General features: G+C 42.9%; 1 protein-coding gene across 1 annotated transcript in view; it reads right to left on the reverse strand.

Moving 5' to 3' along the window:
* Window positions 1-13,721, reverse strand: part of LOC311424348 (uncharacterized protein) — a 68,404-nt gene that overhangs the window by 13,522 nt on the left and 41,161 nt on the right. The window contains exons 11-12 of the mRNA XM_084499422.1: window positions 1,542-1,624; window positions 895-1,003 (exon numbers count right to left, since the gene is read on the reverse strand). Of these exons, the coding sequence (XP_084355548.1) occupies window positions 959-1,003; window positions 1,542-1,624 (128 nt within the window). The 3' untranslated portion in view covers window positions 895-958. The remainder of the gene's footprint in view (window positions 1-894; window positions 1,004-1,541; window positions 1,625-13,721) is intronic.

Below are 13,721 nucleotides of genomic sequence, written 5' to 3' on the forward strand. Positions count from 1 at the left end.
TTCAGCTAGGTTCATGGAAGAAATGGGCTGTGGTTTAGTGCCCTGACACTGATTTATTCCTTACCTCATTTCATTGACACATGTATAATTACACAAATTGCTCTTGCAGGCAGAGAAGAGATTTCTCACTGTCAGGGCTGAACAGATTGGCTCAATCACTGTCAACGAAACTGTTTTGTTAATGTAATAATGTGAACATTTTTCACAACCTACTGCTAACAACAGCTCGGGGTGAGGGCTGGCAGTGCTGGAAACGGCAGTCTGTACTTGCAGAGCATGTTTCTGTCTCCCTCTAGTGACCGACATCTCTGAGGGGGTATAAACCAACAGCTCAACCTTTTACTGCAGACATAAAGCCTTGTTCTTTACATAAAAAGATCCAAGGTTAAATCCCTGCTACAAATAACCTGCCTTATGCAGGTATAAGAAACATTACATGTATTAAAAGACTAGCAGACCTCTTCCAGCATAAGTATTAATGCAGTTGTCAGGTGCCTTCTGTTCACAATTCCCAAAGGATTCAAGGTCCCCAATGCTCAAACCAGCTGGAATTGAACAAGGAAATCTATCACAGGGAAGAAGTTCTGCATAGGCAGATGGACGCGTAGCTTTAGCATGTCTTTGGGGCACCCTTCTCAGTCCTCTGCATCCGTAACAGGGACAAACCATTTCATTGCCCTGCTCTGCTTTTTGTCCAGCTGCATAACAAGGAAAAGCTACACACCCTGAGCAGTCAGCAGGGTGCTGGGGGAACAAGGGGGTCTATGCAGCCGACGTCCCCTTTCAAATGAGCATGTACAGGCTTTGATTTTTAGGAACGTAGCTGTTGTGAAATCATATATTCACAACCCACTCCTTGAACACATCAACCCTGTCAACTGGCTGGTCACAAACCTTTTGCTGTAGCCACTGCTTTAAGACCGTGCTGTCCGTATCACATGCTTCAGCTCAGAGATCGTCACGGACTGGTGCTGTTGCCTGGATGGCCCACGTCCTCATGATGCTATTAGCACAATGCAGAAATACATTCTATATTTAACACTCTCTCTCTCTCTTTTGCCTTTTTACTGTCTTTCTTGGCAAAGCGCTTTTGTGCAAATATGTTTGGAAAGCAAATAAAAGCTACCACCAGTGCCATCCAGCAGACTGGCATTTTTCTCTGTCAGTTGCTGGTAATGAATTCATTTTCTTTAGCGTTCGTGTTGCTCACACCACTGGCCTTGCAACGACAAGGCACACCCAGCTGCCTCAGACCGAGTTAAATTTGGTAGGTGCACACAGGAAAAACTCACATAAACCTAGAGAAAATAAAATAGGGGATATATTTGGAACCTTTGGAGGGTGTATTTACAAAAGAAAGGGGTTGTCAGATGCTTAATGCCCCACGATGAGGTTCAATGGGAATTCAGGTGCCTCATATGCCAAAGTGCTCTGCAAAATCCCTTCAAAGCTAAGCTGTGTCTTTGAAAGCCTCCACCTCGCTTTACCAGTTAAGTATCTAAATGTCATATAGATTTCTGGCATATCGTGCAACCTCTTACCCCCTTGGCTGCTTTTATGTGCTGCTCTTCCTCTGGAAGAAGATCTGGTTTCCACTCTGCCTCTAGCCCAGCAAAGCCTCCACCTTTGAAACAACAAAACAGAGCTGACTCAGTTTTAAAGCATGGCTCTACAATCAGGTGAATCAACCTAACAAAACGAGTGTTACCAAAATGGGAATAATGTGGAGCTGAGAACAGGGGAATCTCTGAAACTATACTTACCCCAGGAGGAACAGAAACATTCAGCCAGAGCCCTCCAGTCTTAGACACGCTTTGCACCCAGCAAGCTGAGCTCCTCTGAAATAAATGTCCCCTTATATTTATAAAGCATCTCTCATCCGGAGAACAGAAAGTGCAAGGAATTACTATTAAATCTTATATTGCAATGCCAAGGCATTCCTAGATCGTACTGAATTATTTTCCCATTTATTGAAGAAGTTAATTCTTGAGGATTTTACTGTCAAGCAGCCAACGGGACTCAAAGTTAATCTACAGCTCCCTTGATGCCAAAGCAGCCAGGGGAGTGGGGGTATTAGGTATACTTCTGCTCATTTTATGGTAAATAACGGCAGCCCATAGCCTTATAAGAACTTAGGTCTGAGCAACGAATTCTTCTGGAAAGCCAACAAGGAAAGATCCAACTACAAAGGTGCCGCGGCTTTGCACTATCAGAAAAGGGAGCAAGAAATTGTTAAAAAACCCTACAAACCACAAAAATAGAAACGACTGAAGTTTGCCCATGGTCTCTTGGCTTCCGCAACCATCCTACGATGCCAAAGACTTGTCATCAAAACCACCAACGGGACATGGGAAGAGCACGCTGCTCCCCTGCCCCTGCTGCTGCTCAGCCTCCCGCTGTTTGTGTCCCTAACTTCTCCTGGGAATTTCTGCAGATAAGAAATGCCTTCACGCTGCTGCACCGAGGTCAGCAAAGTAAAATAAAATACCTGTTGACGATAGAGTAGATTTCCTTCACACTAGAAATCACACGCCAGTGGGACTCACAGTTGAACCTGGTTAAATCGTTCAAAGAGATGCTAGAGAATATTTTCAGTTCGCTGTTGTTCATGGGATTGCAGGAACCAGGGCCTGAAAGTGCTGGGACAACTGCTGGATAGTTTATTTTCCTTGTTCCCTTTATGCTTTGATTTTTGTGAGAATATTTGCGCAACCCCCCGCTGAAGTGATCTCTGACACCGAAGTTTATTTATTCGGTTTCATCATTTGTCACCGATGCCTTGATTTAGTTCTTGTTCTCCAACAGCATCATTACCAGAACCCGTCTGCAGTGAATGAACTCGTATCGATGCGAAGGCAGCAGGACGGAGATCAGAACCGTATTTTAAGGACGTCACACAGCAGTTGCTGAAGTCAATGGGAAAGGATGTTTGTTAGCTTTGGCATGTTTCAGGTCAGATGCAAAAAAAGCAAATCAGGCCCGCCTGGCGAGGGGGTGGAGGTGGCTAGAAAAGTCTAAAGCAGAGCAAAATGGAAAATTGGAGAGGACTGGATGACTGACCTTTGTTTGAAGTAGGAGGGGAGAAAAATAACTTCCTTTTCTATCTGGTCGAGTGTACTCTGTCTCTCAGTGCAGCTTCTCCGCTTCTTATATTAAAACCTTTTAAGCCATCGTACAATAAGACGGCCCAGTTCTCATGCTGGCAGCATTAAAGAACCCTAAAGTGCATTTATGTTTATTTAAATCTCTTCGTACTGAAAAGGCTTTGGTGTAACACAAATGTCTCTTCAATATCTCTTTCTTCTGCTCTTCCAAGTTAAGACATATTCATTTCTTTTGCCTCGTACAATCCCCAACACTAAACTTTTAATTCGACTCCATTCAAAGTCATTCTGCTCACGGGTTTGAGAGAAACAGTGAGAGGAACTTGGAGAACAGTTTACAACTCAGATATATTAATGGCTCCTGGGGTGATGGAGATTGTGAAGTATTAGAGACTAAAATAGCTCCTATGATTATCCTCTGCGATGCCTTGAAATTACTTTGCCATAAACATATGCCTCCTCAAAACACTGTTGGAATAGATTACTGCCAGCTGTCTCTTACTGTCTGTAAAGTTTGCATTTCTTGTAGAGAAAAGAGCTTCCATCTTTTTTCCCTCTGCAACTTGAAGAATTTCTCAGCATTGTTTAGCTTAATTCTGGAGATATATGATTCAATTTCCAAACTCCTCCTTCCAAAGTCCTCCTCCATTTAACCATGACTCTTAAATGGTGACAAATCTAATAGAGTCATGCCAAAATACAGAGGTAGAAGAATGAACTGAGAAAACCAACTATTTTTGAGGCTTCTGATAAATTTCTCAAGCCTTCATATTCATTTAGTTGACAATTTCTTCTAAATAACAAGAAAAATTTCCCTATTAACTTAATGTATGAGGCAATGCATTTTTCTAGACACTCTAGCTCACAGAGATCAACAGGAATAAACCGAATTATTCGGATCTGTTCATGTCCTTGAAATGGGTTTCCTATATCTCTCTAGAACAGGATGAGCTGTAGGATGTCTCAGAGAACATCTTCATATATTTACTTTCACACTTGCCAAATAATTTGTAGAAGGGGGGAAATATTGCATATGCCATGGGGTGGAATAGTTAACCTGCGTGTCTTCTTAAAGAGCTGTACAGAGATACAGATGGAGATGAAGTGAATTACATCAATGATTTTCCTTATGTGTACAGATACTGCTAACAATGTGTGGGGAAAAAAAAAATGAGGATGCAATTTCTACACCTGTGGATCGCCCAAAGGACTGGGCGATGTAATGGGAATCTGGGTTAATGTCTCTCTTCTTCTGTCTTGTCTCTTTGAGGTTGCAGTCTCTTCCGAGCAAGGAGTCCTTATCATTTGCATGTAAAACATCAAACTCAGAATAATGGTATATTGCTATATTGAGAATCTCCACTGGTCACAGCTCTTCTGTAAAGACTGACTGGCTCTCTGTCCATGAGATGTCTTTCCGTACTTCAGTGTACTTCAACGAAGCTCCTCTGGCCACACGCCACAAGGGTGAGCATTGCTTATTTTAGGACTGCACGCTTGAGGGACCATGCATCTCCTATGAAGACAGCAAAATAAGGCAGCAAGCTTTGTACAAGCCTTCAGCCCCTGCTCCTGTTAGGCTTTGAATATTTATCACCACAAGACAGCTTACCTAGATTTAAAGCAAGCGACATATTGCAATAAGGGACAGTTAACCTGGATACAATATGTCCCATCTGTGTCCCACCCTAATTACAGCAGCTGTCTCTTTGCCTCCAAAGAAAACCTCTTTGTTGGTTCTGCGTGCTCTTAGGGTGACAGTATTTGTTCAGTGAATGCTCAGAGGACACGAATCATTTGGTCTCTGCAGCTTGTGGCTCCGCTAGTTTATTAGACTCCAGCCCTCCCAGGTCACACTTCTAATCTAGCCCAACCAGCTGTTCACAGCACGGCGTTAGCTGATCAATATCGAGTGACCCTGGAGAGCCGTGGGCATTCAGTGCTTCACACGGTGGTTGGAGGCGTCTGCTGGTCCCAGGCGAATCATCGCGACAGCTCGTTCTATAAATAAAATCGGCAAGCATTGTTACCTCTCATTGTCAGCAGCAGCAAAATAAATGAGCAGCTCCATCTGGGCTTTAGCATCTTCTCATATAATCACAGGAGCCGGGAGGTCCCAAAGTACTCCAGAGGATCCTGAGGAACAATGTGCTGCAGAAATTAAAACGTGGCACCGGGGGTGAAGTTGAATGCGTTGCTTCCTTGCTGCAGAAGGCCTGGGACCGTACACGAGCTCCTGAGCGATTTTCCCACCTTCAGGCAGATTCACAGCTCTTCCATCAGCCTCTATCATTTTGGTTTTTAATGGCTAAATATCCCCTCTTCTGCTTGCAGCTTCTGGCAGTGTTTGCTGGTCTGTGAAAATCAACACTGATGTGTGTACTCATTCTCGTGGCTGTAAGTGGAATTCATTGCATAATCGAGGCCTACATTACTGCTATTTTTAAATAAGATGAAAATGGACATTTTAGATCAACGTTCTTCAGTAAATCAGATCAAATTTTGTTCTTTTTATTTACATTGCGTATGAGGGAATGCATGTATAGCTTGCCATTAAGTAAATCACCGATACAAGAGGGTTTTTCTGTTTACAATTCAACATGACCACTAGTGCAGAATTAGCTACTGTTGCATCCCTGATTTGCTTTGACTTCAAAGAAATCCACAAACACCCCCCAATGGAGGATGGTTATTCAGATGGAATCATAAGGACCGTGAACAGAACAAAAGCTTATCTCTGTGCAGGCAGCAATTAAGTGGGAAAGAATATCATTACAGTTTTTCATAAATATTGAAAAACTTTTGTTAAAGGTCAAATCATTTGCTAAAGACTTCTTATATGATTAAATTTGAAAGGATTTAAATGTTCACTTTATGATCTTTACTTTCAACCTTTCACTGAATGCAAATAATTGCATTAGGCTGAACAATTTACATCTGCTTTCAGCTATTCTTACTCAGTTACAAAGAAATAATGCAGCGCTGCATAATAGAGAATGGTATTGTTGGCATTTCAAAACATTTTATTTAACTAACAATATTATTTGGCAAAGCATTTTTCTCCCCAAAACTAAGCTTGTAACATATTCAAGTATTAAAATGCCAGATTTATAGCAAGGACTGCAAATTCACATGCAGGTATTTTGCAAAGAGGCTATGGCAGGAGCTAAAAGCTTTCTAAATACTTTCCACGAGCAGTAGTCTGTAAAAGAGCTGTCTCCACTACAGGTATAGATTGGAACTACCTGGATAAACTAAGCAAGAGCTCATTTTTGCTAGGGGAACGGCTTCAGCATGACACTGAAGTGCAGGCTCCATCCCACAGCAGACACACCTCCGCGTGGTACATCAAGCATCTGCCAGTTTTGACTTCAGCGTGGATGTGCCTGGAGGGAACCGTGTCACCTGCTGTCTCATGAAACAGTGAAGCAAAGTTTGGAAAGTGCAAAAGAAAATAGTAGTTGGTATAGTATAGTATTTCAGGTTTTCTTGCCAGAGAGAGAATCAAATTGAATGACAGCCATTAACAAAATCTATACCCTTTCATCTGATGCTTCAGGCAAGGACGTTACATCCAACTAATTAGTTCAAAGAAGATGAGGCTAACAAACTTTCCTAAGAAGCTGGCACTGGTGTTGCAAACTAGTTCAACAGAGCTAACAAAACAAGAAGACAGTCAGCTATCCTGAAAAGCTATCCCGAAAATAATCTCTGTGTTACTGGAAGCTCTTTTGCTAGCACAATAAACAAGAGAAGCAGTGCCTCTTCCTATTCAGATAATGGATACAAATTTAAAAAATCATTTCACGGTGGATGAACAGCCAACTTATTTGTAGCTGTGCTATCATAAAGACATTGTAAGCTTTGAATCGAAATGGGGAGAGAAACAAATGAAAGTTTGGGCAGTTTCTGCTGCTGGATTTGTTGCTTCTCCCACAACCTTCTGCATGAATCTGGGAGCTCCTTGCAACCAACGCGAAGGCTTCTGCTCTGGTTTAGTTCATGTGGCCAATAAATATTTACTTCGATAAAGGGCAAAGTTAATGCAGTGCGTTTCAGGCTGGTTTCTGACAGGCTTAACCTTTTGGGGATATAATTCTGTCAGCCTCTCTTCATCCACCTGTCTTTGAAACTCAACGAGAGTGATTTTGCCACGAGCGGGTACTTTGGGCTTCAGAAATATCCACCCCTTAACTACAGCCATTTGGCAGACACAACCATACTTAAAACTCACCTAAAGGTAGAATTAAATTGTGAGTTTCAGCTTGTGCATCCTTTGACCTCTTCCTTTATAACAAGGTTGTGTTCTTTTCCAGAAGATATGAGAATTAGACACAGCAATCCTACTTACCAAGAAACTCTAAGCCAGCTGTTGGCTGCTTATCGCAGCCTAGGGAAATATTTTAATCAACATAAAAGCTGGTGGTTTTGAAACCACATTGTCTTACCACCGCAATGAATTCATTTCATTGAACGGGTTTAATTATTAAAGCTCAGAGAGAGAACAGATCAGGTTTTGAGTAACCGTCCAATAGTAATACCTTTGTATCCAAACTGATAAGACAACAAAGGGAGAAGTATCACCAGCTAAATGTATTTCAATCTGCTACATCTTAAGGCTGAATACAAATGATCATCTTTGGGATCTAGCTATAAGAAGCTGAATTTTTATTACTTGTCTGCCTATTGTTCTTCTTATCTACCATCTTCCTTCTTGCTTGGCAGCTTGAGGTTCTTCACTGAGGTCTACTGGTATTTGGGAGTAGCAACGAAGATGTGGTGGCTTAGTGTGCTAAAGCACAGAGTTATGCATAAATATAAAGTCTACTCAGCTGAAATAATAAAGGGGGGTTTCTGTTATCACAAACAACATCAAGGCTATGTGACCGTGCTTGCTTTAGAACATAACAGTAAATATCTTGGGGTTGGGTAATCGTGTATGATACAGTCTTCCAAGATAAGACTGATGAGTCATGACTCGATAGGCTGGTATACATTGATGACACCTAATGGTGACACATCAACCAGAAATACTACAAAGACGCAGATGCCTGAAAACCAACGTCACGCTTTTGTTGTTAGTGGAATGTAACTTATTAATATGTATGCCATGTACCCATGAGTCAATGCAGAGTGGAGCTATTAAGCTCTAAATATAGTTTACTATGAATAATAGAAGACTGACCTACACTGCTGTCTCCATTATAGTAATAGTTTCATATCCCATTCTGGTGTTGTAGCACCATTTCGTGTTGACAGCAGCAGGTGTACGACTGATGGATGAAGTTGAGTGGCCACACCTTCCAGTCTTCTCTAGAACTATTAATGAGCTCATTAATACACTGAAATGACAGACAAAAGACTCGAGGTGAAAAACTAAAATCAATGAGCGTTGATTTGTTTGTATCAAATAGCTTTCCTTAAATTTATTAGCTCTTAGTACTGCCAAGCAAGCAAAATTGTCATTTACCGTAACTGATTGCAAATGGTGACCAGATGAGAAAAGTCACGGAGAAAATACTCCAGCCAGCCACAACCAAACAAGCAGAAAATCTGAGTTCAGCCCTTCAATATTGTGCCACAAAAGCCTTTCATTCTGATAGAAAACCTACACTGCAGCGCTTTCTGTAATGGTGGCCTTTGAAGCTGTATTTTTCCAGCCATAGTGAAATCTGGACCTTGTAACATTTCAAGACAAAGGAGAAGAAGAAGATAAACCACAAGGCACTTTCTTGCCTGTATAATGAGAACACTACTATTTCTACATTTAGAGGGATCAGTAAATGTGTCTCCATTTACCTATTTCTGTTGTGTAGTGGGTGCAGTGGAAGGGCACGCATATGGGCTTTGAAGAACAAATTCAGTTTCAACAAAACCTCAAATCCTCTCATTACAGGGGTTGTGAGAACTGGGACTCGTGAGCTTCTCCTCCCCTTAGTACCACTGCTCTCCTTTCCTGGGGGATTTCTCCCAGGACCCCACTTCCAGGGGGTTGTTTGTGTGTCCTGTGCCATCCTTCCTCAGGCTGCACAATTCCTTTACTGCTGGCAGCTCTAGGTCACAGAGATATAGCTTTGCCTTTTAAAAGAAGGATTTGTCAATCAGCATTAACCTTTCCAGATGTTGTGCTATTTTTCTTACTCTCAGATAAAGATCTAATAACCATTCAAAAAGTTTTTGATCCACGGCCTTTGAAGAAAAGGCCTGGTGAGAGAATTAGGTTAAAACCAAAGAAAAACATTTCAATCTTTCCCATGCTCTAATTGAGGTCATAAGAGATCCCCCCTCAGTCAGGAAACTGTTGTCCTTGCTTAATTATCTTCTCACGGAGTGGGAGAGATAATACAAGCTGTAGGACCTTCAATTTGTTGACAAAAAATTCACTTTTTGTCTGTGTTTACATCTCTATCTATATATTATAAAGGCAACCAAAGTAGCTAGGTCAGATACAAGCACATTCATTGCAGAGCTGGGTGTAATTAGATGAATACACTAATTAGCACTTACCTGCCTGGAAAAGAACAACTAGACTGCCACTTCCTACATTTTGTTCAACCAAACCTCCATTTCCTTTGTATTTGCTGACTTGTCATGTTAGCACTTGGAAGCAGCACAGGAAGCCAAATAATTAACAGATCATTAATAACTTCATGTGCGTTCTGCCATGTGTCTGCTCGCTTTCATGTCCTCCTCAACAGCAGCTTGGTTCTGCTGTGAGAGGTGACATTCCTCCCGAGCAATTGTCAAGCCTGTAGGGCTTTGATATTGGAGGTCCCCACATCAGTCCCATTACCCAGGGAAATGACAAAAGCTCTGGATGCCTCCTTCATCCTCCCGGAATGACTGTGGTTGCAACTATTTACCGTGAATTTAAAAACAGATGTCTTTTCAGAGGAACATGCTTAACCAAATTTGTTCTTCAGCTCAATATGGCATTAGTTCTTCAGTAGCACTGCACAAGCCCTAAAGAGCTCCTTGCTCAAAGAGTTTAGGGTAGCACCTAAGAAAGAGTTAACCTGCCCACCCAGATGCTATCATAGCCCACAATGGATCATTTGCAACAGAATCAATGCTTTCCTGGCTCTTCTTTTGTCATCCCTGATCACCCTTGCTGCCTTACAGCTAAATAAAGCCATGCTTGCCTCCTTTTCCTTGAATCTCAAATGATATTTTCTCTTTCTCCAGCAAGTTACTTGAGCAGTCCTCTCCTCCCTCTGCAGCTGACTCATCTCCAGTCGCATTTATCCCTAATACCAGCCATCTCCCCATGAGGTACAGAGTTTTCTGGCAAAAAAAACAGAGAAAGATTGAAAATTCAGCTATATCAGAACAGATTTTGTAGGGGACAGTTTATTTGCTGTCGAAAATGCACCTCGGTTTTCTGAGGTGGAGAGAATTTGATGCGCCACAAGAACACAGCAAAAAATCTACAGCCTCTTCACCAAAACACTAAGATTCACAGATGCTATTCAAAATGCTTAGATTTTTTTTTCTATTTTTCTTTAGCCCCTGAGATTTTTCTGCAGTAATTACAGCCATCCCTATAAAATCTAATTGACTGTACAATATGTAAAGTGGCACAGTATTATCTAAGAGTATGTGTCTGGCATTTAATACATAATTTTTCAGTTCTTACTTCAGGTTACTGCCTCCTCATTTCATTTCCTTTTTCACATTATGGGGCCCTAGTGTTCATGATGATGATAAAATATCTCGTCCAAGAGGCTGCCAAGTAAAATTTTAATCAAAGGCCTTCCGTAGCTGAAAGACTAGCTTTGTTAAGTGATCGATATCTATTGATGGAAAGGAGCCTAGAAGAAAAATAGTTCCCTTTGCCTTTGCAAAGGAAGAAGTTATCAGGAGTTATTAGAAACGTGGAACAATTTGCCCCTCCCGCAGCTCCTAGGAGCCTGGATCTAACCAGAGATGGGCTGAAATCACCACGTGCATGTTTTAAGACCTCTCCGAATCTGGGTTGTTAATTAGGATCTGAATCAAAGCAGCCTCCTGATGGCTGACATCCAAGAAAGGAAAATCTACCACAATTATCATTACGGGTACCACAGGACTTTTCTCCATCTCCAAGCCACGCTTGTCACCTGGCTGTGCCATGGGCAAGAGACGAAGGGAGAGCAGGCTAAAAGGGCTGTGGAAATGTGTTTTCCCTTCTGTGCAAGGAAAGGGATGTCCTTCAACATAGGTGGAGCAGGTCCCTGTCCCTCGAAGGATTCCCATTCCATAAGTCTTGCTATTGAGGAGGATACAAAAATTATGGCTTTTGTTTTTCACCAAGATCAGGTCTTTCTGAAACGAGGGCTAGTCGGTCAGTCAGCGGGTTTCAGAGGATGTAGGTAATCGGTAACGGGGTGCTGTAGGGTGCTGTAGAGGCTTTTGTTCACTTCTGTGCATCAAGTACTCTGTCCAGGCTATTTTGAAGTGGATTGGGGAAGGTACAGTAGCAAGACTCCCACTGATTTCCCATACACATATTTCTCCTTCATCAGATTTCTCATTTACCTCATGCATACAGATTCTCATTTTCCTTAGATTCTCATTTACCCCACACATACAATGAGACACTTGCCCTGTCCTCAACTATTTTTATCCGTTCTCCACCATCACACAATTCTGTGCATCTTTGCTACCTTCTCTTTAAAAAACATCGACAATCCCTGCGAACTCAACACCGTTTCTTTACTATGAGAGCCAAAGCCTTGTCCGTGGTGTGGGACAGCCCCTCCTCAAGCCTGAAAGGTTTTGTTTCTCCTGGGAAAACTGCACAGAAGGGTTGTGTTGGCCTTGCTGTAGGCTTCCCTAGATAGATCTAGAACCCCTACTACAGCACTGTGCACAAGTAGCACATTGGAAGGAAAAACTCGAGTCCATCCCAGGAAGATTTAATGATCAGAAGTGAGCTGCAACCCAGCCAGACCTTCCCTTGAGAGCTCAGACAGATATTTCTCCGGTCTGCAGTTTTTTGTTGAAGCCCACTCTAGCAGCACAATCCAATATCTTTCTATTTCTAATGTTTTTGGGGATGGCAGGAACGCTATCTAGTGAGTGGCAGATTGCTATGCTAGCCAAGTTATTTTACAGAAAAAAAAAGTCCTGAAGTGCTGAAGCTGCGTTTGTGTACCCGCCACACACTGGCATTTTCAGGACTGTCTGGGGTTTAATTTGCACACAAAGCAAAGGCTCTCCTGGCCCCCAGGGAGGCTGGAAGGGTCTCAGAGCCCCTGGCTGGAGGCAGAGGCTGGTCAGCAGTCACGGATACGGGTCTGCTCGTGCAAGCGTGGGACTTGTGAGCATCCCTGCTGCATGGCAATGAGGTTTGCTTTTGAAGAACACTCCAAAAAAAAAGAAAAAAATCAAATTCATCCAGGGTTAAACCACAGGCTTTTCAAAACCCTTCCAGTTGCCAGCCAGACAGCCCTTGTTGACCCTGTGCCCTACCATCTTTTCTGACTGTCTCACATTAATAAAATCAAACCACTCCCTGCTCCACCCCAAGAGCAAGTCCTCAGAGTAAATGCATGTCAGGCCTGTAACGTATGTCTCCGCTCAGCTCTGGAACCAGTTATTTTCCCTTAGCTCTAAAAATAGACAACTCCAGTTGACTACATTTTGCTTTGGCTATCCGCTCTCCCCGTGTCTGTCAGGAGAAAGCATTCTGAATTCAAGGTACCAACCAAGAGATGTCCGAGCCAGCCCTGAGCTAGCAGTTGGTGCAGTTTCACACGCGGTCTCGCTGTTTTCTCGACGGGTTTTCTGGCCAAATTCTGCCCGGGCAGGTCTTGATAAGCATCTCGATCACGTGCTTTCCTGACCTTGATGTTTTGAGTCTTCAGTCATGGGCAGAGACACAGATGAGTCAACGGCAGGAAATATCTCTGAAGGCAGAAGAAAAATCTGGGCCGACCACAAAACGCTGCCTTTCTGGCAAGCCAGGCTGATCGGGGCTTGCTGCTGCGCCTGGCTGCTAACCAGCACCGCCGTAATTCCCAAATACACTGGTGCCCTGGGAACATCTCTAAAGGAGCAATAAATTCATGAAAATGGAAAATGGACGCATTACTTTCCTCTCGGATATGCCCCATGGCCATCATTTAATCCGTTTCCTACAGCTAAACCTGCCTTACCCACCCAGAGGCATTGGGAGTAAATGACTGGATCCAGCCCCACTTGACTGTTCATAACTTTGCTCAGCTCCCTGCTTAAATTGGTTTTCACCTAAAGAGATATTTACTGTAATATCCAAACATTGCTTCTAAGCAGGCAAAGGACGTTCCTCTGGATGAAACGCAATTATCTAGGTGCTCAGCACAGAAAGCAGAAACGCGGCAGAAAGAGATTTGTAGTCAGACGTGCTGCCTTGGGGCAAGGCTGAGTGCCCAGGATGGCCAATGTCCTAGTCAAGAATAAAGAGAAATGTCCCAGGGAGCGGCTGTTTTAGATGCTGAGCTCAGCTCCCACCGCAAGTGATCGAATGCCTGCCTCTTGTGGTGCTTCGCAAACAGATTGGTCTGAAAAACAGAGAAATTGGGGCTGAGCTGGAGGGAACTGCACCGCGATTTCTGCAGGCATGGCGATCACCCGGCCACAACAACGCTGCACAGG

Source organism: Aythya ferina, assembly GCF_964211825.1.
Source record: "Aythya ferina genome assembly, chromosome: 27".
NCBI classification, from domain to species: domain Eukaryota; kingdom Metazoa; phylum Chordata; class Aves; order Anseriformes; family Anatidae; genus Aythya; species Aythya ferina.